Raw genomic sequence first — 23488 nt, 5'->3', positions numbered from 1 at the left:
AGTGATATTTTAGGGAGCAGGCTAGCAGGCGGGGCCCATTACTTACATCACACACAACACAAAACACTGTTGCTGTATGGAGGTTTTATTTTATTTATTTATCTTATATTTTGGAAATGTACATCCAGGTGTTTTTTCCTTTAATTTTTTTGGGTCCCCCAAGCGAGTGGGGCCCTAAGCTACAGCTTGTTTAGCTTGTACGTAAATCCGGCCCTGGCTTTAACCACTGAGCCCTACTGCCTCTTTACCAGGGAGGGAGGGAGGGAGCTGAGCAAAGAGCAAGCGCCCGGCCCCGCCCACAACCCTCAGGCCGGTCACTATGGCGACCCACTTCCGCTCCGGCGGCCGCTCTGGCCGCGCCGCCTCGCTGGCTGGGCCAGGTCTTCCAGCCACGCCCCCTCCCTCCTCCCGCTTCCCTGCGCTCCACCGCGGCGGGGACGGAGCAGCCCCTTCGCCGCTTGCAGCTGGGTGAGTCCGGGCCCGGAGGATCGCTGGCAACGGGGGGGGGGGGCAGCAACGTGCTCGCTCCTCAGGAGACAAAGGCACTTGCTGCCCTTCCGTGCTTGGCAGAGGGGAGGGGGGCTTTATTATTATGGGATGGCAGTGGGGGTGGGTGCATGCGGGGGGGGGAGTATTGCACTGGGTTGCAATCTGGGGAAGAGGCTTTGGACTGAGGATCCCCCCCCCCTTTTGCAAACTTGCTGTCAAGTTATTGCAAGTTGGGGTTTCTCGCCGGAGGCTGCAAGAAGCGCGGGGTAGCGGGGCTTTTGTTTCCCTGCCCATCTGGGCTAGGAAGGGAGCATGTGGCGGCGATCCCCGGGGAGGAGTTGCAAGCTTGGGAGCGCACAATGGGGCTTTGTTCGGGGAAGTGGGGCGGGGGCCCGCATGGTTAGGGGTCGGGGCCGAAGGGGGTGCGCGACCTGCGCGCGGGAAGCCGACCGATGAGTCGCAACGGGCAGAGGCTCTCTGGCTTCTGCTCAGCAAAATGGCCTGCTGCTGAAATCTTCAGCGCTCAAAAAGGAAGTTTGCATTGCAAGCCCCGAGGCGAACAACGTCGTGCAGCTGAGGAAGGGGGGACTCTTGCCTCCTGTGCGGTTGTTCTTTCAATTCCTGCAAAATGCACGCTTTTGCGGACACTAACTCAACGTGGCGAAGCCCTCTTGAAAACATGGCATCGCCAAGCTGGAAGGGACCCTGAGGGTCATCCAGCCCAACCCGCAGCAATGCAGGAATCTTTTGCCCAACGTTGGGCTCGAACCCATGATGAAGAGCCTAACGCTTTGTTGACTGAACTGACCCAGGTGGTGGGGAGCAGCAGGGACACATAAGTGTTGTTGCATTGTGGGGTAGGGTGTGTTCTTGTAGGCCAGTTGGTGCCTCGATTGGATCCTGAAGAAGATGCCGGCGGGATTTTTGTGTGGAGCAATTATTGTGGTGGGAGAAAGTAAAGGTAAAGGGACCCCTGACCATAAGGTCCAGTCGTGACCGACTCTGGGGTTGTGGCGCTCATCTCGCTTTATTGGCCAAGGGAGCCAGCGTACAGCTTCCGGGTCATGTGGCCAGTATGACTAAGCCACTTCTGGCGAACCAAAGTAGCGCACGGAAACGCCGTTTACCTTCCCGCCAGAGCGGTACCTATTTATCTACTTGCACTTTGACGTGTTTTCGAACTGCTAGGTTGGCAAGAGCAGGGACCAAACAACGGGAGCTCACCCCGTCGCGGGGATTCGAACCGCTGACCTTCTGATCAGCAAGTCCTAGGCTCTGTGGTTTAACCCACAGCGCCACCTGCATCCCGGGAGAAAGGTGCCCCTGTAGTATTGCCCAGCAGGCTGGGCTCCTGAAGGACAGGGCCTCCCCATGTTGCTAGGCTCCCAAATTCCATAATAACCAGCCAGCATAGCCGTTGGCCATGGATGATGGGAGTTCTGGAGCCTAACATCTACAGGGCCTCATGTTCCGCCATCCCTGTAGCAGTGGCATTGGTGCATTCACAGAGGCCAAGAAACAATCCGTTTAAGTTGACTGTGAATTACAAGAAGCAAGGTGCAAATGAGTCAGTAAGTACATCGGATGACACACTTGTACCCTGTGTAAGTGATCACCCTGGGTTCTGTAATAACGTGAGTTGGAATTCCCATTTCGCCCACATGCCTTGAGAGGGTGGGGAAAACACCCACTCTTCCTGGTTTGCGATTATGAGACAGGAGTCCTTTTTAGTCAACGTGTGTTTGTGTATGTGTGTGTGCTTGTGTGTATACTCCATGAGTGAGGTTGGGGCAAGAGTGGGAACATGGCAGCAGGCTTTGACCTACACGTGTTCACTAAACTGTCTGCTGAGTACACACCCACACAGTTGTGCGTGATCGGGGATGCTGCTTTTGTAGGGTCCCTGATGGTGTGTTTATGTGGGGCCTAGTTTATACAGTATGTGCGCTTAGTGCAGGGGTCAGCAACCTTTTTCAGCCATGGGCCGGTCCACCGCCCCTCAGACCATGTGGGGGGCTGGACTGTATTTTGGAAAAAATATATATGAATGAATTCCTATGCCCCACAAATAACCCAGAGATGCATTTTAAATAAAAGCACACACTCTACTCATGTAAAAACACGCTGATTCCCGGACCATCCGCAGGCTGGATTGAGAAGGCGATTGGGCCACATCCGGCCCCTGGGCCTTAGGTTGCCTACCCCTGGCTTAGGGTCTCTGCAGTTGCAGTCCTGCTCACCTCCACCCCCAATGCACATGGAGCAATTGCACATGCACGGTCTGAGAAAGGTGCTAGCAACTAATGGTGTTCAGTGGAACAAATGTATCTGCTAGCCCAAAATGGAGTGGCTGGGTGTGGGTGTGTCGAGGGATCAGTTGGCGGGGGTGCTACTTAGAAAGGCTTGATTGAAAGCCTTTGAAGGCTGGATTTTTTTGTCGCTCTTAACGCTGTAAATAATGGTGTACTAAGGAGGAGATATTGGAAAGTGAAATTAGCTGTGCCCCTGCTGAAACTCCCTCTCCTGCTTAAGTATTCAAAGCATAGCTTCCCTGCTTGTCTCCTTTTATCTGGTTACTATAATCTGCGCATGCCCAGGAGCACTCTTTCTTGATAATGGAAACTGGGCTTTGGGGAGCTCTGGTCCAAGGCCAGTGTTAAGGCAGACTGTCTCTTCAACCTTAAAAGAAGGAGCTCCAAACTCATCTAACAAGGGAGCCAACTTTTCCCCTATGGTTTCCTCCTGTCTCAGGGATGGGAAAGCAAAGGTTAGGGGGATAACTAGAGAGGAGGGGGGAATCGTGGAATCTGGAGTGAGGGAGGAGGGAGAGAATAAAGAGATAGGCCGAGGTCACATCCACACCATACATTTAAAATACATGGATTGTGGGAACTATAGTTTTGTGAAGGGTGCTGGGAATTGCAGCTCCGTGAGATGTAAACCATAGTTCCAAGAATTCTTCGAAGTAAGCTTCGTCTCTTAAAATGCTACAAACGCTCTTTAAACTTGTGGTGCGGTTGTGACATCAGAAAAGAGTGCTACATGGGAGGAACGGGCCGGCATTTCACTGAAGAACGAAGGAGAGGGAGCTGAGCGTTGGGACACTGGAGGGAACCTCCCAGTACGTTTCTGAGCGCAATTCGAAGTGTTGGTGCTGACCTTTAAAGCCCTAAACGGCCTCGGTCCTGTATACCTGAAGGAGCGTCTCCATCCCCATCGTTATGCCCGAACACTGAGGTCCAGCACCGAGGGCCTTCTGGCGGTTCCCTCATTGTGAGAAGTGAGGTTACAGGGAACCAGACAGAGGGCCTTCTCGGTGGTGGCGCCCACACTGTGGAACACCCTCCCTTCAGATGTGAAGGAAATAAGCAGCTATCCTATCTTTAAAAGACATCTGAAGGCAGCCCTGTTTAGGGAAGTTTTTAATATTTAATGCTGTACTGTTTTTAACATTTGATTGGGAGCCGCCCAGAGTGGCTGGGGAGACTCAGCCAGATGTGTGGGGTATAAATAAAAAAATATTGTTATTGTTATTATTATATTACATGGGAGGAACAGGCCGGCGTTTCACTGAAGAATGAAGGAGAGGGAGCTGAGCGTTGGGACACTGGAGGGAACCTGCTGTCCTACTGTAAGGGAAAGTCTAACTGTTGTTAACCACCTTCTTTCCCCTCAATCTCGTGAAGCCTCTTGGAACAGACTGCCAGGATGGCCATGGGAGTGCGGGAGCAATACGAGCCCGTGGCCGAGATTGGCATCGGGGCTTACGGCACCGTCTTCAAGGCCCGTGACCTGCAGAGCGGCAAGTTTGTGGCCCTCAAGAACGTGCGGGTGCAGAACAGCGAGAACGGGTTGCCGCTGTCGACCGTCCGCGAGGTGGCCTTGCTGAAGCGACTGGAGCACTTTGACCATCCCAACATTGTTCGGTGAGGGGCGTGACGGGGGGGTGTGTGACTGCAAGGATCCCAGGGTGGGGCTTGGGAGTGTGTGCTTTGTGGCATGTGCTGCAATCGATTTCTTTCAGGGGCGGGAGAGGAAGGAGGCCGGCATTTCAAGGCTACCTGAAACAATGGCCTCTGAATGTTAAGACACACCTATTAATCCCAAAGGTATAGGTTGGGGCGGAGAACCTGTGGCCTTTCAGATCTTTTATTTTTAAACACACTATTCATATTTAAATTTTTATCCATAGGAAACGTAGCTGAAGTTATAAAGACCAATGATGTGCATGGTTTTTGCTTCTGTAGTAAATTAGCTGTAGAATATCCATGATGATGTTATTTTTTATTGCATTCCAAGTATTTTAACAAGTTTACCATTTAATCATTGTCCTTATCCCAATAAGGCTCTCCAGAGAGTTCAGTGGGCGGCGGCAGGATTTTATTAGGGCTATCTTTTGTCCATCGAGCAAATCTATACCACTGAACAGAAAAGTAATCTATCGTGTCTCATTCCTTTTATTTGTAATGTCAGTTTTTCTAGTAGAGCATTGTGCCAAATTGTCCATTCCTGTATTGATCCTCTGGCCCTTTGGGTCAGCAAGACTAGTGGTCAGGGACATCTGAAGGGCTGCAAGCATGGTAGAGGGGGAGGCTGAGGCTAGAATGGGAGAGAGACGCACTCTGTACATACTCAGATATAATCTTATCACAGTGTGATGTTCCAGAATTGATGGGACTGTGTTGAATATGAGGTTATGATCAGAGGCCCAGCTCAAATTAAGGCCTTGGTCTTGACTCCTGTAAGCCAGGAGGAACCTGTGTTATTGCTTGGCCTAAGTCCCGCCATTTTTAATGTTCCAGAACCCTCTTTGAGAATTGCACTAGCATGAACACAAGCTAGGGATAGGGTGAAGGACACTCACGGATGAGACCTATAGTGTTTGGGCCTGGATTGCTGAAATGGCTGGCTTATATCCTGACCTATAGGAGGCATGGAGACCCTCCTGAAAGAGCCCATTTCAGAGTGAATGGCTCTCCTTTGACTGGAGCAGACATCTCTTTGTTCTTGGGCCAGTTGGAATTTTGCCTGGTTCCCCTTAAGGCTGGGATTTCTTAAGAACTAGGAAGGAAGCGGGCTCCCTGCAGACACCCACCGTGCATTTGTCTGCCTCTGTTCCTGCCTCTGGTTCAAATCTGTCTGATGCACCCTTTCCCCACAAAGTTATGCAAACTTTAGGCCAAGCTTCTGTTCACTTAGTGAAGAGCAGAGCAAGGTAGCCTATGGATGTCGCAGGACTCCGATTCCCATCATCTCTTACCATTAACCATGCTGACTGGGGGTGATGGGAATTGGAGTCCAGCAATACCCGAAGGGCCACATGTTCTCCGTGACTGGCTATGCCAGCTGGAGATGCAATTCAGCTTCCCTATGGAGGGCACCACCTTTGCTGTCCCCGGAGTCTTGCGATTGAAAACTGGCACCCCAGGAAGGTGCTGGCTGACAGGAAAGATCCCCCTCATTGCTCCTACCTTTTAGGAAGTGTTAGAGACTCAGATCCGTAAGCTAGGCGCCAAATGGCTCCTTAAACCAAGGTTACAGTCACATTTAGTTGCCATTTTGGAGCAGGATGGCCCTAACGTCTTTTCAAATGATGCACGATCAATTAAACATCTGGCTAGTTCAAATGACAACTTTGAGCTAGGTTAAGAGCTTTGAGAACTTAAAAAAGAATAGTATCTTGATCCAGGGACAGTCCACATACATATTGGCCTATTCCCACCTCTTTTTCTTAATGGTGACATGGACCATTCATAACATTTTTCACAACTGAGCAGGGCAGCGGGGGGGGGGGGGGTAAGTGACGACGAGCTGCAACATTGAACTATCATGTTGTTCACTGCTCCTGCTCAGGCTGCACAGAAAAAGCATTTTGGTTCCTCAAATTCATTACGATTGTGCAGATAAAATATAACTGATAGAATTCCACAGGGTGGGGCATTAGTGAGTGAAAACAGTCCAGTTCCAGTGATCTCTAGGCATGCAGCTCCAGTTGGTATCCTGGCGCCAAGGCATCTTCACTTGGTTGCAAGTAGTTGAAAGCCTGGCGCCTGGCTAATTTTGAACACTGCTTTCAGGAGTGATAGCAATTTCTGTTGTTGGCCCATTGGTTTGGTGTGTTTTGTGGGGTTGTTGTTTTTTTACATCGAGGCAATAGTTGGGTTTGTTAGAGGGAAGGGTAGAGTCAACCTTGGAAGATGGGATTTCTTCTTTAATTAGGGCTGCAACCCTAAATACACTGAATGGGAAGCAATTTCGTAAGCAGTGACAGCTGGGGTGGGGAGCCTCAAGCCTAGAGACAGCCATGGCCCTCCAGGCCCCTCTGGTCCTTGACACTGCCAAGCCACACCTCTCACTGGTCCTGCTTTGCCTTCTCCTTGAGAGTTTTTGCCTGGCTGGAATGTGTCCTTGATCTCTGATCTTGGTTCTTGCTTCCCTGGATGGAGAGAGGGGTTGCGTTTGTGTGTGGAAACTAGCCTACTCTGTCCAAAGCTCAGTTTGCATTTACTGCTTTGCCCTCTTGCCTTTAGCTACATCCACCACCGGTATCCCAGAGAGGGCTAAGAATGGTTCCCTATCCCTGAACCAGCGTTTGAATGTACATTTTGGAAAAGGCAGCTGATGTCTGCACAAGCTGCCTGTGGCCTTTACACAGTCCACTCTGCTGCCATTTTCCTTCGGGCCCAGACTGGGGTTTTCAGGTGGTGAAACCTGTTTAAGGCTCCCCCGTCGGCAATTCAGACAGAGCAAAGGCAGTGGAGTCAGCAGAGGACCGCTGCTCACGTCCCTGGCCTGGAAACCTAGAGAGGAAGGGAGCAGGACCAACTGGCCCCCGAGTGAAAAAGAGGGGATGTGAAATACATTCCCTGATGGTCCTGTTCCTTGGATCCTGAACCTCTAAAAAAGCAGCTCACTTCCCACAATGCTTTGCTTCAGATTTCACTTATGGTCAGTGCTTTAAAAAAAATGTTTAGGGGTACTCTCATTTTCCTACTCATATTGAAACACTGCTCCTCAGTTTAGATTCACAAAATGTTTAGGGGTATGCGTACCCCCTGTGTCCGCCCAGGGGGAAAAAGCACTGCTTATGGTTATGCAGGCCTGCCCACACCGGCTACATGGTACAGTGGTACCTCGGGTTAAGTACTTAATTTGTTCTGGAGGTCCGTACTTAACCTGAAACTGTTCTTAACCTGAAGCACCACTTTAGCTAATGGGGCCTCCTGCTGCCGCTGTGCCGCCGGAGCACAATTTCTGTTCTCATCCTGAAGCAAAGTTCTTAACCCGAGGTAATATTTCTGGGTTAGCAGAGTCTGTAACCTGAAGCGTATGTAACCCGAGGTACCACTGTATATGTTCATCTGCTTCTACTCTTCCTGCTGGCTGCAGGTGGGGTTGATCTCTCCTTCCTTTGGGGAGACTCAGAAAGGCCAAACCCAGAATCTGGGTCCTCCAGCTTCAGGGCCTGCAGATAAGGGGCATTGAATCAGACTGGTTACCCCACCCCCAGCTCTCTGAGTTGTTTCCTGACTAAGGGAGAGCAGAGGACTTGGTTAGGCAGACGGTTTACAACCCCGATAGTGTTTGCCTTGAGGGACAATTCTCAGCAGAAACTGCAGGGGAATTGTGGGGGAAATTGCAAGGCCGGAATGGGAGGAGGACTTCGGAGAGGAGCAAGCGAGTGTGGAGCAGGGGGGATATGGGGGGAGAGAAAGTGTGAGGGCCGTAGGATGCCACACCTGTGAGAGGTGGGTCTTAAGGCTGGAACGGAAGGGTTCTGGCAGATGAGCAGGCAATGAAAATACTGTATTTTTTGCTCTATAAGACTCACTTTTTCCCTCCTAAAAAGTAAGGGGAAATGTGTGTGCGTCTTATGGAGCAAATGCAGGCTGCGCAGCTATCCCAGAAGCCAGAACAGCAAGAGGAATTGCTGCTTTCACTGCACAGCGATCCCTCTTGCTGTTCTGGCTTCTGAGATTCAGAATATTTTTTTTCTTGTTTTCCTCCTCCAAAAACTAGGTGCCTCTTGTGGTCTGGTGCGTCTTATAGAGCGAAAAATACAGTACCCTGTGCCTACAGCAACATGGGTCTGGAAGATGCAGTTTGTTATGATCTGGGCCAGAATTAACAGTGGGTGGGGCGGCATAAGTTAGAGCAAGTGATGTTCTCGCAGTTTCAATGCTGTGGCCATAGGCTGTTGGCAGTCTGCATCATTTCCAGCCCTATTATTATTATTAGAGTTTATATACCGCCCTCTACCAAGAGGTCTCAGGGTGGTTCACAGAAAAAAATCACACCATATATAATCAGAATAAAAACAACAACCCAATAACACCCCCCTCAGAAAAGAGCCCCATTTTAAAAGGGTATAGGATGTCAAATAGATCAACCAAAGGCCTGGTTAAAGAGGAATGTTTTTGCCTGGCGCCTAAAGCTGTATAATGAAGGGAGCAAGCGAACTTCCCTGGGGAGAGCAGTCCACAGAATTCATTACATCAAGACAGGGGTGGGGAATCCCCACCCCCCTGGCCTCTACCTGGCCCCCAGGCCACACACCCCTCACTGACCCTTGCTTTTCACCCTCCTAGGGTGTTTTGTACCGTAGGGAATGTGCCTTCGGACTCTGAGAGTGCCTCTGGCTTATCTACGAAGGTCCGATTTATGTTTCTTTCTCCTTCTACTTTTTCCGTCAGCCTTGGGCTATGAAAGGTTCCAGATTTCTGCATTTGGAGAAGTGCCTGGATCGCACCAGCCCTATTTGAGGCTCTTATTTGGAGCTGACCTTTTTTTTTTAATTAACTTCCCAATGTCACAAGCTCCATCCTTCCCTCCCCCCCCCATAGTTCTGGAGCACTTTATAAGCATCTTCCTCACCCTGTAGGCTAATGGATGTTTGCACGACAACACGGACGGAGCGCGAGACAAAAGTGACGCTGGTCTTTGAGCACGTGGATCAGGACCTGAAAGCGTATTTGGAAAAAACGCCACCTCCCGGCTTACCCGTGGAGGTAATAAAGGTAAACATCCCTGCAAGCATCCTGAATTGATGTTGGGATGGTACTTGGGAGGGGGCATCTGAATATGGGGTCCCTAAGGCATTTAAAGGGACACGGGTGGCGCTGTGGGTTAAACCACAGAGCCTAGGACTTGCCGATCAGAAGGTCGGCAGTTCGAATCCCCGCGATTGGGTGAGCTCCCATTGCTTGGTCCCTGCTCCTGCTAACCGAGCAGTTCGAAAGCACACTAGTGCAAGTAGAGAAATAGGTACCGCTCCGGCGGGAAGGTAAATGGCGTTTCTGTGCACTGCTCTGGTTTGCCAGAAGCGGCTTAGTCATGCTGGCCACATGACCTGGAAGCTGTACGCTGGCTCCCTTGGCCAATAAAGCGAGATGAGCACCGCAACCCCAGGGTTGGTCACGATTGGACCTAATGGTCAGGGGTCCCTTTACCTTTACCTTTTTAAGGCATTTAAAATGTGGGTGTTGATGCAACATGCTCTTTTTTCTCCACTCCCAGGACATGATGCACCAGTTCCTGAGTGGCTTGGAATTCCTGCATTCAAACTGCATTGTCCATCGTGACCTCAAGCCGGAGAATATCCTGGTGACCAGCTCTGGTCAAGTCAAGCTGGCTGATTTTGGCCTGGCTCGCATCTACAGCTGCCAGATGGCTCTGACGCCACTGGTGAGTCCGCTTTGGCTGGGTCCCCTTAAATGATCCAAGGGCTTTTGCTCTGGCTTGTGTGGCCAGCTTGGCACATTGACTAGGGAATTCTCAGATCTTTGGATCTTTTCAGCCGATAGGGGGTGGGCAGCTCTCTGTCTGGTTCTTCTCTTCTTCTGTTGATTTAAGTACAGCATGAAAAGGAGACCACCAGAGCATCTATGGGGCAGGTACGTTACACTGTAGGGATGGAGAACAACCTGTGGCGCTCCAGGTGTTGTGGGGACTCCAGCTCCTGCCGGCATGGCCAGTGGAAAGCGGTGGTGATGGGAGTTGCAGTCCCAACAGTATCAGGAGGGTACCAGGTTCTCCACCCATGTTAATGTTAGGATATACAGTGGTGCCTCGCAAGACGAAATTAATTCGTTCCGCAAGTTTTTTCTTCTTGCGAGTTTTTCGTCTTGCGAAGCACTGTTTCCCATAGGAATGCATTGAAAATCAATTAATGCGTTCCTATGGAGACCGCTTGCCAGGCTGGCGGTGCGGAGAAGGGCTTTTCTCCCCACCGCAAGCCTTCAGGACAGGTACGGGAACAGAGGGGAAGGCGCGCAGCACTTCTCCTCTGTTCCCGGGGCTTGCGGTGGGAGGAGGGTTTTTCCTCCCCACCGCCAACATTCAGAACAGCATTCTGAATGTTGGCGGTGGGAAGGAAAACCCTCCTCCCACCGCAAGTCTTCAGGACAGCCGTCCGAAGGCTGGCGTGGGGAGAAGGTCTCTCCGCCCCACCGCCAGCCTTCGGAGGAGCCTTCCGAAGGCTGCCAGCGGGAGGAGGTCTCTCCGCCCCACCGCCAGCCTTCGGAGGAGGTCCGAGGACAGTGGGGAAGACGTGCTGCGCTTCCCCGCTGTCTCGGAGATTTCCCTATGGGCTTTCGTCTTGCGAAGGAAGCCCATAGGGAAATTCGTTTTGCGAAGCGCCTCCAAAACGGAAAACCCTTTCGTCTAGCGGGTTTTTCGTCTTGCGAGGCGTTCGTCTTGCGGGGCACCACTGTAGTTCCGTTCCACCTTAAAAGGGAACAGGCATGACTGTTGTGTGTCACATGCCTGTTTACTTCCAGCACTTGCTGGGAACTTCCCTTTCTATATTGCTTTTGTACATTGCTGTTTTGCTGGAGGCGAAGGGAAGCAGAAATGTTTTCCTTTGTTCCTGAGCTATGCTGAATAAAATGCTGTAAATAATGCTTACACATGCCTCTTCCATTGTGAGAAGATTTATTCACTTTGCTGATAAGAGCGTGCAGGAGTCTCTAAACGTATCTGAGGCTCGTGTCGCTGTTTGATGCTGTTCCAAGGGAGACCGGTGATCGCTCGGCTGGTGGCTGGAGCCAGCTGGGGGGCTGCCTGATGCCCCTGTCTCCCCAGCAGTATCCCAAGATCATCCACATGGAAGACCATTTTCAGGCCTGGGTGTCGGGGACTGGACTGAGGAGGAATGCTGGGGACCGCCCCGTCCCCCCACTCTTCCTGAACCTTCCCAAGAAGAGGAGGGCATTATAGATTTAGAACAGTGGTTTGCAGAAGGTTCAGAGGCTGCAGAGGGGAGAAGCTGGGAAATGTTGGGAGAGCAACAGGAAGAAGAAGCAACAAGGGAGAGACAGTTGACAGACTCAGTGTCTTTAGAAAGCATTCCTGACCCCCCTCTCCCAGGACCAGGCATGCATTGAGAGTAGTAGAACAGAAAGCTCAGAGGCAGAAGGCACAGATCAGCCAGCACAGGGGTGACGTAGAATAGGAGAGATGGAGGGGATGGAACTTTACTCAGAACAACGCCATTATCTGAAAGTTGGCCTCATCCGTCTCTCTCTGTGAATATTGAGTGAAATACCATGGTAAGAACTTCTTGTTTTCCCATTTCTGGCTGCCAACCGTGATCTGATTCCCTGGAGCCTGACTCTGGGACACAGAGCTGCAGATTGTAAGGCTGTGCTGAATCCCAGCCGAGGCTGGCTGACCAGGAGCCCCCTGGGAAGTAGAACGGGCTGGGTGTATCCCCTTGCCAATCAAAGTAGCAGCCAGAAAGGTCATCCCATGTAGCTGAAAGGAATGGCGCTTGGCTCCATGCCCAGCATGTCTCTTGAGAACTAAGTCCAAAGTGCTGCTCAAGGGATTTTCGTGGTGATGCATTGAGCGGAAGCGGTGTGTGGGGGGGTGCTTTATAAACAAGCCGCCTCCTTCACCTGTGAACCCTTGCTAAATCTCTGCCGCAGGTCGTCACCCTCTGGTACCGGGCTCCAGAAGTGCTGCTCCAGTCGGCCTACGCTACCCCCGTGGACCTGTGGAGTGTCGGCTGCATCTTTGCGGAAATGTTTCGGAGGAAGTGAGTGGCGCGGGAAGATCGTTCGCTTGTGGGGCGGTGGCGGCAGGGTTGGCACATCTCACCAGGCACAGGGAATGGGGTGGTATTTTGGCTGAGCAGATGCGGCCTTTGTCGTTAGAGGGGTTCCAACACAGCTGTCGGGGGCACCGCTGTTGGATGGGAAGTTGATTTGCTGCAGCTCTAGTGCTGTGTGCCAAAGGCCCCATCTGCACCGTATGTTCAAAGCAGCAGCATCCCACTTCAAACAGCTCTGGCTTCTCCCAAAGCATCCTGGGAACTGTAGTTTGTTATGGGTGCTGAGAGCTGTTTTGGAGAGTTCTTGGAGTGGTGTAACAATCAAGCACACTTCCCAGAATTCAATGGGGGACGCTATTGATTACTCAAAAGTGGTACAGTGCTCCTTTCAATGGGTAGTATGGATGGAGCCAATGTGCCTTCAGAAACTGGCACAGCAGGGCACATTCTGTGGCAAGGACACCCCTCTTTTGGGAAAGAGCAAGTGCTTTGCCTGGAGAAGGTGCCAGGTTCAATCCCTGGCACTTCCCGACGGTGGGAAAACACCCCTTCCTGAATCCTGCCAGTCAGAGCAGACTTTTGTAGTCTTGTGCATTGTGTTTTGTTAAAAGCTTTGCACAAATTGGCATGGATTGGCTGTTTGCAGAGGCGAGGGAGGACTAGGTGAGAAAGGAGGTTTGCACGTGTGTGTGTGTGTGTGTGTGTGTGTGTGTTGGCCTTTTTGAAAAATCATATTCATTACAGTGGTACCTCGGGTTACAGACGCTTCAGGTTACAGACTCTGCTAACCCAGAAATAGTACCTCGGGTTAAGAACTTTGCTTCAGGATGAGAACAGAAATCGTGCTCTGGCGGCGCGGCGGCAGCAGGAGGCCCCATTAGCTAAAGTGGTACTTCAGGTTAAGAACGGACCTCCGGAATGAATTAAGTACTTAACCTGAGGTACCACTGTATTACACTTATTTTCCACTTCCTCCAAGTAGCCCAAAGTGGAGTACATAGTTCCCCCTTACCTCATTTTATCTCACAACAACTCTATGTCAGAGGCTAAGAGACAGTGCCTGGCCCAAGTCATGCAGCGGGTTTCATGGGCTCACGGGTTATGTCAAATGTACCCCGCTCCAACTTAATGGGAGCAGTGAGGCACAATGGGGTGGGTGGTTTAGACACAAGTAGCGTGTGAGATGTGAGTCCCAAGAATACGTTACGTCTCCTCACTCTTCTGAAGACCTACATGCTGCCCCTCCTTGCTTTCCGTGCGCTTCGACAATATAAACTCTGCCAAGATTTGCAAACTGCAGTTGGGGGACTGATATTGTGAATTTCTGGGGCACGTTCCATTTGCTAGATCTCCAAGCCATCGGCACAGCTGGAAGACAATAGATTAGGGCTGGGCCTGCCCAAACCTCCTGTCTTGCTTATCTTTTGGGCTGAGGACTGCTAGGCAGGGAGGAGCTGGTGACCTGCTTTGCAGAAGATGGAGTGACAACAGATGCCGTTGGGGGCAGAAGCTTGCAAATGGTTTGGGGGCTTTCTTTTTCTTTTTTTCCTGCTACAATCACGCAGGCACTTCTGCTATGTTGTTCAGGCTTTGGGGAAAACGACTATTTGGGAAGGAATTTGTAGCTGTAGAAGTAGTAGTAGTAGTAGTAGTAGTAGTAGTAGTAGTATATTATTGCCATATTTTTCCATGTATAAGACTAGGTTCCCCCCCCTAAAAAATAATGTCAAAAATTAGGGGGCGTCTTATACACGGATACACCTCCCTCCATTTTCTTAAATCTGAGTCCCAAAAAATAGGGGGCGTCTTATTGGGGCGTCTTATAGACGGGAAAATACAGCATTTATATGCCTCTCATCTGACAGGGTTGCCTCAGCCACTCTGGGCGGATTCCAATAAATTAAAACATCAAACACAGTAAAACATCAAATATTGAAAACTTCCCTAGACAGGGCTGCCTTCAGATGCCTCCTAAAAGTTAGTTAGTTGTTTATTTCCTTGACATCTGATGGGAGGGACTCAGGATCTGGCAAACTAACAAGACAGAAGAACACAATAGTTAAAAATAAATTAAGCAAAGCTTCTAAAAAAATTAAGAGCATCCAAAAACGTTTTTAAAACGGTCACATATCCTCACAGCTAATAATGTTAGGGTTGCCAGGAAGATTTCTAGGTGCCTTAATATTAGGGAAAAAATCAAAACAGTGTACAATACATAGTAAAATATAATATCATGATTAAAAAAAATTATTCACATCATAAAAACATAAAATAGAGCAGCATTCTCCTCCCACTGCTTCTTGGTGAATTAATATGATTCAGTATTTGGCTCAACGTTGGCTTGCAACTGTGTGCTCATTCGCCTTGTGTGTTTCTGAGATCGCTGTCTTTGTTCAAGACAACGCAGCGGTGAGGTGGCAGCTAGATTGGTCTGTCAACTCAATCTGCGTATTATTTGGCATTTGAGAATGCTCATCAATCTCTCTGCAAGCCCTCCTTGTCATGCACTGTCAGAGCAGTCAGACGCCTTCTTGACCACCCCCTCCACCCCCCTACGAAAAACAGCTGCTCAAAGAGACTATTGTCAATTGGTGTTGTGTCTAATCTACTGGTTTTCAGCTGGAGAGTTGGAGGCCACTGCTGCCTGGCGTAAGATGGGTAACAGCAACCATTTGTTGTTTAGTCGTTTAGTCGACTCTTCGTGACCCCATGGACCAGAGCACGCCAGGCACTCCTGTCTTCCACTGCCTCCCGCAATTTGGTCAAACTCATGCTGGTAGCTTCGAGAACACTGTCCAACCATCCCATCCTCTGTCGTCCCCTTCTCCCTGTGCCCTCCATCTTTCCAAACATCAGGGTCTTTTCCAGGGAGTCTTCTCTTCTCATGAGGTGGCCAAAGTATTGGAGCCTCAGCTTCAGGATCTGTCCTTCCAGTGAGCACTCAGGGCTGATTTCCTTAAGAATGGATAGGTTTGATCTTCTTGCAGTCCATGGGACTCTCAAGAGTCTCCTCCAGCATCATAATTCAAAAGCATCAATTCTTCAGCGATCAGCCTTCTTTATGGTCCAGCTCTCACTTCCATACATCACTACTGGGAAAACCATAGCTTTAACTATACGGACCTTTGTTGGCAAGGTGATGTCTCTGCTTTTTATGATGCTGTCTAGGTTTGTCATTGCTTTCCTCCCAAGAAGCAGGCGTCTTTTAATTTCGTGACTGCTGTCAGCATCTGCAGTGATCATGGAGCCCAAGAAAGTAAAATCTCTCACGGCCTCCATTTCTTCCCCTTCTATTTGCCAGGAGGTAATGGGACAAGGGGCCATGATCTTAGTTTTTTTGAAGTTGAGCTTCAGACTATATTTTGCGGTCTCCTCTTTCACCCTCATTAAAAGGTTCTTTAATTCCTCCTCACTTTCTGCCATCAAGGTTGTGTCATCTGCATATCTGAGGTTGTTGATATTTCTTCTGGCAATCTTAATTCCGGCTTGGGATTCATCCAGCCCAGCCTTTTGCAACCATACCACCATACAAAGAAATAATGTTGATATATTAAGAAGTGGGTCCCCAGATGGTTATTTAGATTAAGGTAGGTTTCAGGTTTGAAATGGCTGAAGAACTGCTGTTTAAAAGCACTTCTGTTTGAGGCATGGCACACCAGGTGTATGCTTCTGTTCAGATGTTCAGGTGCAGAAGGGGGCATGGCGCAACAGGAAGTAGCTGCCAAAAAGATGGCTGCCTCCTTCCAGAGCATTTTTCCATGAGTGCTTCCTGTGCTTCTGGCTCTCCACCTTGACACAGGAGTGCAGAAACTTGGCATGTAGACTTGGCTTCACAAAGTCCTGTTGAAGAGATCTTCTTGTGCAAATCCCTGGTTCCACCAAAACATGGGGGGAAGCAGAGCCATTCATGAGCCGGTGTGGTGGTTAAACTCGGACCTGGCAGACCAGGGTTCAAATCGCCACCCAGCCATGAAACCGCGAGATTTTGATGAGCCAGTCACTGTGTTTCTTCCAGCCTGACTTACCTCGCAGGGTGATGGCTAGGGTCAAATGAAGGAGAAAGGGTTGGTCGGAAATGTAGCAGTGGTGGTGTTTCTATAAACCTTTTTAAATAAAAAGTTCTTAATTTTGAAAGTTGTCATGCTCTCCTTGAAGACTTCCTTGGTTGTGTGTGTGTGAGAGAGAGAGTGGTTCATGAAGTTGCTGTGTGTATGATGAAATCCTCTGTCATTGTTTGGTGACATTACATGGATAACTGGGGAAGGGTTAGCCTTCCAGTTGACCAGTGGGACTATCCTGAGGTGTTACAACCTTATCAATAGACCTGTTCTTTGCCTAACCCCTGCCTCTCATTGTTTGCTAGTTACCATTGTCTGGGGCATGGCTTGGGCCAGGGAACCCTGTCTTTGCCCGGTGCAATTTTCATTTCCTGGTTCTGTGGGTCAAGTCGCAACTGCCTTGTGACGGACTGCCTGTAATACAGTCCCAGTATTGGAGGGACACAATATATCACATGTCCTGCATGTGAACTCAAAAAAACTGATGACAGAGGCTTCTGGTAATTCATGTTTAGGGCTTGCGATGACAAGTAACCACAATTCCCTTTTGTCTTCTCTGCAGGCCCCTCTTCTGTGGCAACTCTGAAGCTGACCAGCTAGGCAAGATCTTTGAGTGAGTCTCGCCTTTTTGTTTGCTCCAAAGGGCTGGTGAAAGTCACTGGGGGAAAGGGAAATCTCTTTCGTTAGGTCATCTGCCTTACTCAGCATAATCGTGCATGACTCTGCTCGTTTTTATGAGCGTGCTAAGCCAAGGCATGTGTATGCGTAAGAGAAGTCCCTCATTATTATTATTATTACTTACTGTATTTTTCGCTCTATAGGGTGCACTGGACCATAGGGCGCACCTAGTTTTTTGGGGGGAGGGGGATAAAGAAAAAAAAATATTCCCCCCCCCCCCGCCCGAGCCCCAAAGAGCAAAGAAGCCAAGACAGCGAGCGGGATTGATCCTGCTAGCTGTCTTGGCTTCTTTTTTAGCCACGGGGCTGGGGCAGGGGAAGCCCGACCTTCCCCCGACCCCAGCCCCCAGAACGGGTCCAGGAGCGGGGACGAGGTTGCATGCAACCTCGCCTTTGCTCCCGGAGCTTGCTGCTATACGCAAGACTTCTGACCCCGGCAGAAACTCCCGCCGGGCTCCGAAGGTTTGTGGATAGCTGCCTGAAGCCCAGAGTGCGCAGCGGGAGTTGGCACTGCGCTCCCCAGGATGCAGGCTGCTATCCACAAGCCTTCGGAGCCTGGCGGGAACTCCCGCCGCGCTCCAAAGGCTTGCGGATAGCTTCAGCGAAAGCCTGCATTTGCTCCATAGAACGCACACACATTTCCCCTTCATTTTTGGAGGGGAAAAAGTGCATCCTATAGAGCGAAAAATACGGTAGTAAATTCTGGCCTGGGGTCCTGAGGGATTTCTCCCCACCTTTTCACATTGCCTCTTCTTAGTGACTAGTGTGTGTTCTCCGCTGCAGAGCACAGACCTGTCTGGTGAAGTCGACTGGAGTTATCTGCTCTGACAGTCCCAGTTAATTGAAGGTTGCACTGGGTTTGATGATTGGTGGCTAGCAGGAAAAGATCCTGACTTGCAGCAAGGAGTTGAAATAGGTGGTCTCTGGATCATTCACAATGAAATTCGTGCGTGTGTGCACACGTCAGAAAACTTCCAAGTTTTCCAAATATGCTACTTGCATAATGAATGCAAATGTTGGATTATTTAGTCTGTCAGGTCTCTTAAACTCATTCCAACATTGTGAAAAGCTAAAGTAGTTCAAGTTGCATGTCTCACTCTTGAAGTGGGACGAACAGTAGAAAGGAAGGGAAAGAGGAGTGGCAAGAATGATCTGTGAAGTCCCCCACTTAGACAATCCTGTATGCGTCTACTCAGAAGTAAGCTTAATTGGGTTCACTGATGCTTACTCCTGGGTAAGTGGGCTCAGCCTCACAAAAATCAAAAGGATTGTTTCCTAAAGGTTTCCTTGAAAAGCACAAGAATTTGAACTTTAAAGAAACAGAAAAGTTACGAGTGTTCCAGGGTGACTTAAACTGTAAAACGTTGGAAGTGGTGATTAAAAACAAAAAAAGGAAGCGGATAATTTTAGGGGATCTACTTCTGGCACAAGGGACGCGGGTGGCGCTGTGGGTTAAACCACACAGCCTAGGACTTGCCAATCAGAAGGTCGGCGGTTCGAATCCCTGCGACGGGGTGAGGTCCCGTTGCTCGGTCCCAGCTCCTGCTGCCAACCTAGCAGTTTGAAAGCATTTCAAAGTGCAAGTAGATAAATAGGTACCGCTCCAGCGGGAAGGTAAATGGCGTTTCCGTGTGCTGCTCTGGTTCGCCAGAAGTGGCTTAGTCATGCTGGCCACATGACCCAGAAGCTGTATGCCGGCTCCCTCAGCCAATAAAGCGAGATGAGCGCCGCAACCCCAGAGTTGGTCACGACTGGACCTAATGGTCAGGGCTCCCTTTACCTTTACCTTTACTTCTGGCACAATCACAAGAGCAGTGTGATATGGGAATAGGTGAGGCAAGGGGACTGGGACGCTGCAGTCCAAAGGCCCATCTAGTCCAGAACTCTATGCTCACCGTGGCCAACCCCATGGACAGGAGCTGAGCACAACAGCACTCCCACGTTGGCCAGCGCTGTTGTGATGGGCATGAACCAGACGTCCCGGGTTCAGGTTTCAGGTGACTTGACTAAAGACCAGTTTATTACAGATCTTAAGGCAGGGGTGGGGAACTGGATCCGCCTCGTGGGCCAGATCCTTATATCTCTACCCCACCCCACTCCTATGCTCCAGGTCTGATAAGTGGACATCTGCCATCATGGGCGATTGACCCATTCTTGCCCACATAGTTTGAAATTAAACTGGTTGGGCAAAGACACAGCCCACAGTGTTGGTGATAACTCATCACCAGGGCTCGTGAAACCAGGTGAAGAGAGCATGTGTGGCCGGGGAAACCCAGCCAGTTGGGTGGGGTATAAATAATAACCACCTGCTAATTGGTGGTTCCGGCACACTTGCTTTTCACCCAGCCTTAATATACTTAGCGCTGCGTAAGGCAGGTGAACGTGGCCTGACCGAACTTGACACATGGGCCAAGGGGGGGTGCCTGGTGAGCATAATTTGGTCTGTGGGCCAGAGCTGTGCTCAGCATCAGTTAAGGCTGTGGCAAAATTAGGAGAAACCAGTTTGCGTAGCTCAGGAACTGACATGCTGCTGGGGTGATGGTCTTGAACCCTGGTAACCTCCCACACATCTTGGCAGAGGGCTGCCTTCTGGGGAAGCCACCAGGCGACTCTGGCTCACAATCTCTCCTTGACTTGCAGCCTGATCGGGCTTCCATCCGAGGAGGACTGGCCCCTGGACGTGTCTCTGCCACGCTGCGCCTTTGCTGCTCGCTCCCCGCAGCCCGTCGAGAAGTTTGTGCCGGAAATTGAACCCCTGGGAGCTCAGCTGCTGTTGGTACGTTCCACAGAGTTGGGCAGGTCACCGTGTGAGGCAGGGAGAATAGACCAGGGGAGCAGGTGGATCTGAGAGCTGGAGTTGGAATGATGGTTAAAAGCATGAGCTGTGCCTCCCTCCCCCACGGACCCAGATTTAATCCTGAATATGCTGGGTGGCCTTGGCCTCACTGTTTCCGCCACGGTGGCTTCAAGAGTGGATGAAATGCACTTAATATTTATGCAGCGCTCTTCTCCAGTAGTTGGGATCTACTCTTCTTGTGCACTGTGAGGGCAGATCTTAGTGTGGTTTGGGCAGCACTGCATGAGCAATGTGCATATGCTGAATGCCTTCTATCCATGCCCAAGGGATGTGGGTGGTGCTGTGGTCTAAACCATTGAGCCTCGGGCTTGCCGATCAGAAGGTTGGCGGTTTGAATCCCCGCAACGGGGTGAGCTCCCGTTGCTCTGTCCCAGCTCCTGTCAGCCTAGCAGTTCGAAAGCACGCCTGCGCAAGTAGATAAATAGGTACTGCTGCGGCGGAAAGGTAAATGGCATTTCTGTGTGCTCTGGTTTCTGTAATGGTGTTCCCTTGCGCCAGAAGCGGTTTAGTGCTGCTGGCCACATGACCTGGAAAGCTGTCTGTGGACAAACACCGGCTCCATCAGCCTGAAAGCGAGATGAGTGCCACAACCCCATAGCCGCCTTTGACTGGCCTTAACCGTCCAGGGGTCCTTTACCTTTTTTTTTTTTTTATAAATCCACGCCCATCATTAACCTATAAATCCACCCTGGAGAGCAATCTAAAGCAGCAGTATTTTCCAGTGGCAAAACCAGTCCTGATCACTTTGGCTGGAAAGTGTGAGGGACTTTATTAAATTCCCCCCCGATTTATCGAAGTGCACAACAAAACTAAATATGCCTAGACTAGCTGAGCTCTCAGAATGTTGTTGGGACTCCCAACTCGTGTCCTCTTCCCTGACCATTGGCCTTGCTGGTTAGGGCTGACGGCATTTGGAAATCCGGCAGTATCTGGAGGTTGAGGGAGGGTTTATCATTTCTGCTAAGCAAACTGTTTGAAGAAGTTGCCACACGGCCAAGTCGTTGGCTCTTAGTGACCTGCCTTTGGGGAAAATTTGTCTGTGGAAGTAAACAGGCAACAAATGTCGGTGACTCAAGTGTTTGGTAACTGGGAGGGACTGCTGGCTTTTCATCTGTTCAAGCTGTTGGCGATCACCGCCGTATGAATAATGTGCCGTGTGAACTCGCCCTTAGTCATAGGATGATGCGGGGCAATGCTTTCGAAATAGGATGCTAGAGACGTTCGAGAGCTGTAAGCTGTGTAGCAAGAAGAATCCTTGGAGTAAGGCACACTGTGTCCCAATTTGGGGTTTGCACACATTCAGGGTACCCTCCTGCAGATCTTGCGCAGAGGAGGTCTGGACCCTGTTCTGCCTGCGATGAAAAATGATGTGATATTCATTTTACATTTTGTATAATTTACTGTTGGAGTGGCACACAAAGGATGAACAAGTTAAATCTATGATGATAGACTGGGCAAGAGATGTTGGACATAACATAATGTCTGAGGATTGGGAAAGGTTGTGGAGGAAAGGGGTCAAGTTCACTGCATGTACGGTGTTAAAGGAAAATGTTATGAAAATGATGTATAGATGGTACTTAACCCCTGTAAAACTAGCAAAGATTTATCATAAGAGTGATAATCTATGTTGGAAATGTAAAGAAAAAGAAGGTACTTTTTACCATATGTGGTGGACTTGTCCCAAGGTGAAAGACTTCTGGGAAAAGATTTATAATGAATTGAAAAAAATGTTGAAATATACATTTATCAAGAAACCAGAGGCCTTTCTTCTTGGAATAATAGGTTTGGAATTGCCGAAGAAAGATGTTAGATTGTTCTTGTATGCCACAACTGCTGCTAGAATTTTGCTGACCAAAAATTGGAAATCACAAGAAGTACCAACAGTGGAGGAATGGCAGATGAAGATGATACGAAATCTAGCCGACCTGACCGGAAGAGTCCGCGACCAGAAGGAGGAGTAGTATCGAGAGGAATTGAAGAAATTTAAAGACTATTTAGTTAAATATGTTAAGATAACTTAAATAGAATTACTTGCGAGTACCAAATCGGCCTAGGATTTAAATATGTGATGTTGTAGAATACTATGGGTAAAAGTTAAAATGAAAAGAAAGAAAGATGTTAATTGGACTAAGTAAATTTTATGTAAAATTAGTTTTGGAAAACTGCTACAATGATTTATATGGAAACTCAGCCAGGGGGAGTCGAGGAAGTCATCTAACAATGTTAATAAAAGTGGAATTTCTATAGTTAGGATATGTTGTGATATCCGAATGATGTGATATTCATAATGTTTCCCACTCTGTCTCCTTCTAGGAAATGCTGACATTCAACCCGTACAAACGGATCTCTGCCTTCAAAGCACTGCATCACCAGTACTTTCGAGACCAGAGTGCAGGTGAAGGCTAGCGCCATCCCAGCAGGTCCCTGGCAAGGGGCGAAAAGACTGTACACAAAAAGACTTTGCGTGTGTATGAGGATAATTGACCCCCCACCTGGAGGCTGCAGTCAGACCGTCTCCCAAGCCCCCTGGCTGTGCTGGGACTTTGAGGGGTGGGGAGGGGGCTGGAGCCGTTGCCAACATGCGGAACGAAAACGAAAAGGTGCCAGTTGCAGGAAGTGCAACGCCAAAATCCTTCCTGCCCTGGAAATAACTAGGATTCCTGTGGTATCTCTGTGCCAACAACACCCTCGCAGATGTACGTGCACACTCACTTTCTGTGTTCCTGGGTTGAGTCCTAGCAGTGTTCTTGAAGGTCAGTTTGTGTTTGAGACAGCCCAGTTAGAGGCATCTCTCTCTTGCCATCCGAGTTCATAGCCCAAGGCGTCTCCAATAACTTTTTTTAAAAAAAATGAATAAATTTTTTATAACAGTTTACACACAATAATGTTCCTGCCTTTTATCACATTCCTGTGGCTAACAGTTTGACACTAAAGCCTTGCCTTAATTTGTTACACTGAGCGCCGTGAAAGCGGGAGCAAAGGATATTTTTGTATAAAGTATTCACGATTCATTTTAAAGAATTTTTTTGAATTGACACGACACTGGTCAGGAGAGACCTACGTAATCGGGGATCTGGGCATGGGAGATCTGCTCAGATGGAGGGATCAGCTGATTCCAGTCATTGATGTGAAGTTTTTCTTTTCTTTTTAATATAAAAAAAAGCTTCCGAAAACGAAATTTCAATAAAGAATATGGGTGGGTGGGGGGCCAGGCAAGTATAGCTTGGTCTTCCCCCTTTCCTGTCACTTGAAGATCTATCGTGTTTTTATTAGTATGATGAATGAACAAGTGTGTGTGTCTGGGAATGGGTTGCCCCACTGATATGTGGGGGCAATTTCTGCTAGGTCCTGAAAT

General features: G+C 49.4%; 1 protein-coding gene across 1 annotated transcript; it reads left to right on the top strand.

Annotated features, from left to right (window-relative positions):
* Positions 1–312: 312 nt before the first annotated feature.
* CDK4 (cyclin dependent kinase 4) lies at positions 313–23385 on the top strand. The gene is made up of 8 exons (XM_083599441.1): positions 313–468; positions 4176–4415; positions 9371–9506; positions 10006–10173; positions 12417–12526; positions 17162–17212; positions 19917–20052; positions 22447–23385. Exons 1-8 carry the CDS (start codon positions 320–322, stop codon positions 22537–22539), a joined length of 1083 nt encoding a protein of 360 aa, XP_083455567.1. The 5' UTR covers positions 313–319; the 3' UTR covers positions 22540–23385.
* Positions 23386–23488: the final 103 nt, after the last annotated feature.

This window comes from Podarcis filfolensis (genome assembly GCF_964270895.1).
Source record: "Podarcis filfolensis genome assembly, chromosome: 2".
NCBI classification, from domain to species: Eukaryota; Metazoa; Chordata; class Lepidosauria; order Squamata; family Lacertidae; genus Podarcis; species Podarcis filfolensis.
This window is presented reverse-complemented; position numbering and strand designations above follow the sequence as displayed.

Excerpts from the sequence above, each read along its gene's own strand:
- CDK4 (XM_083599441.1), top strand. The coding sequence starts at position 320 with ATGGCGACCCACTTCCGCTCCGGCGGCCGCTCTGGCCGCGCCGCCTCG. Across the intron at positions 9,507-10,005 it reads TACCCGTGGAGGTAATAAAG|GACATGATGCACCAGTTCCT; the intron begins GTAAACATCCCT and ends CTCCACTCCCAG. Across the intron at positions 17,213-19,916 it reads CAGCTAGGCAAGATCTTTGA|CCTGATCGGGCTTCCATCCG; the intron begins GTGAGTCTCGCC and ends CTTGACTTGCAG.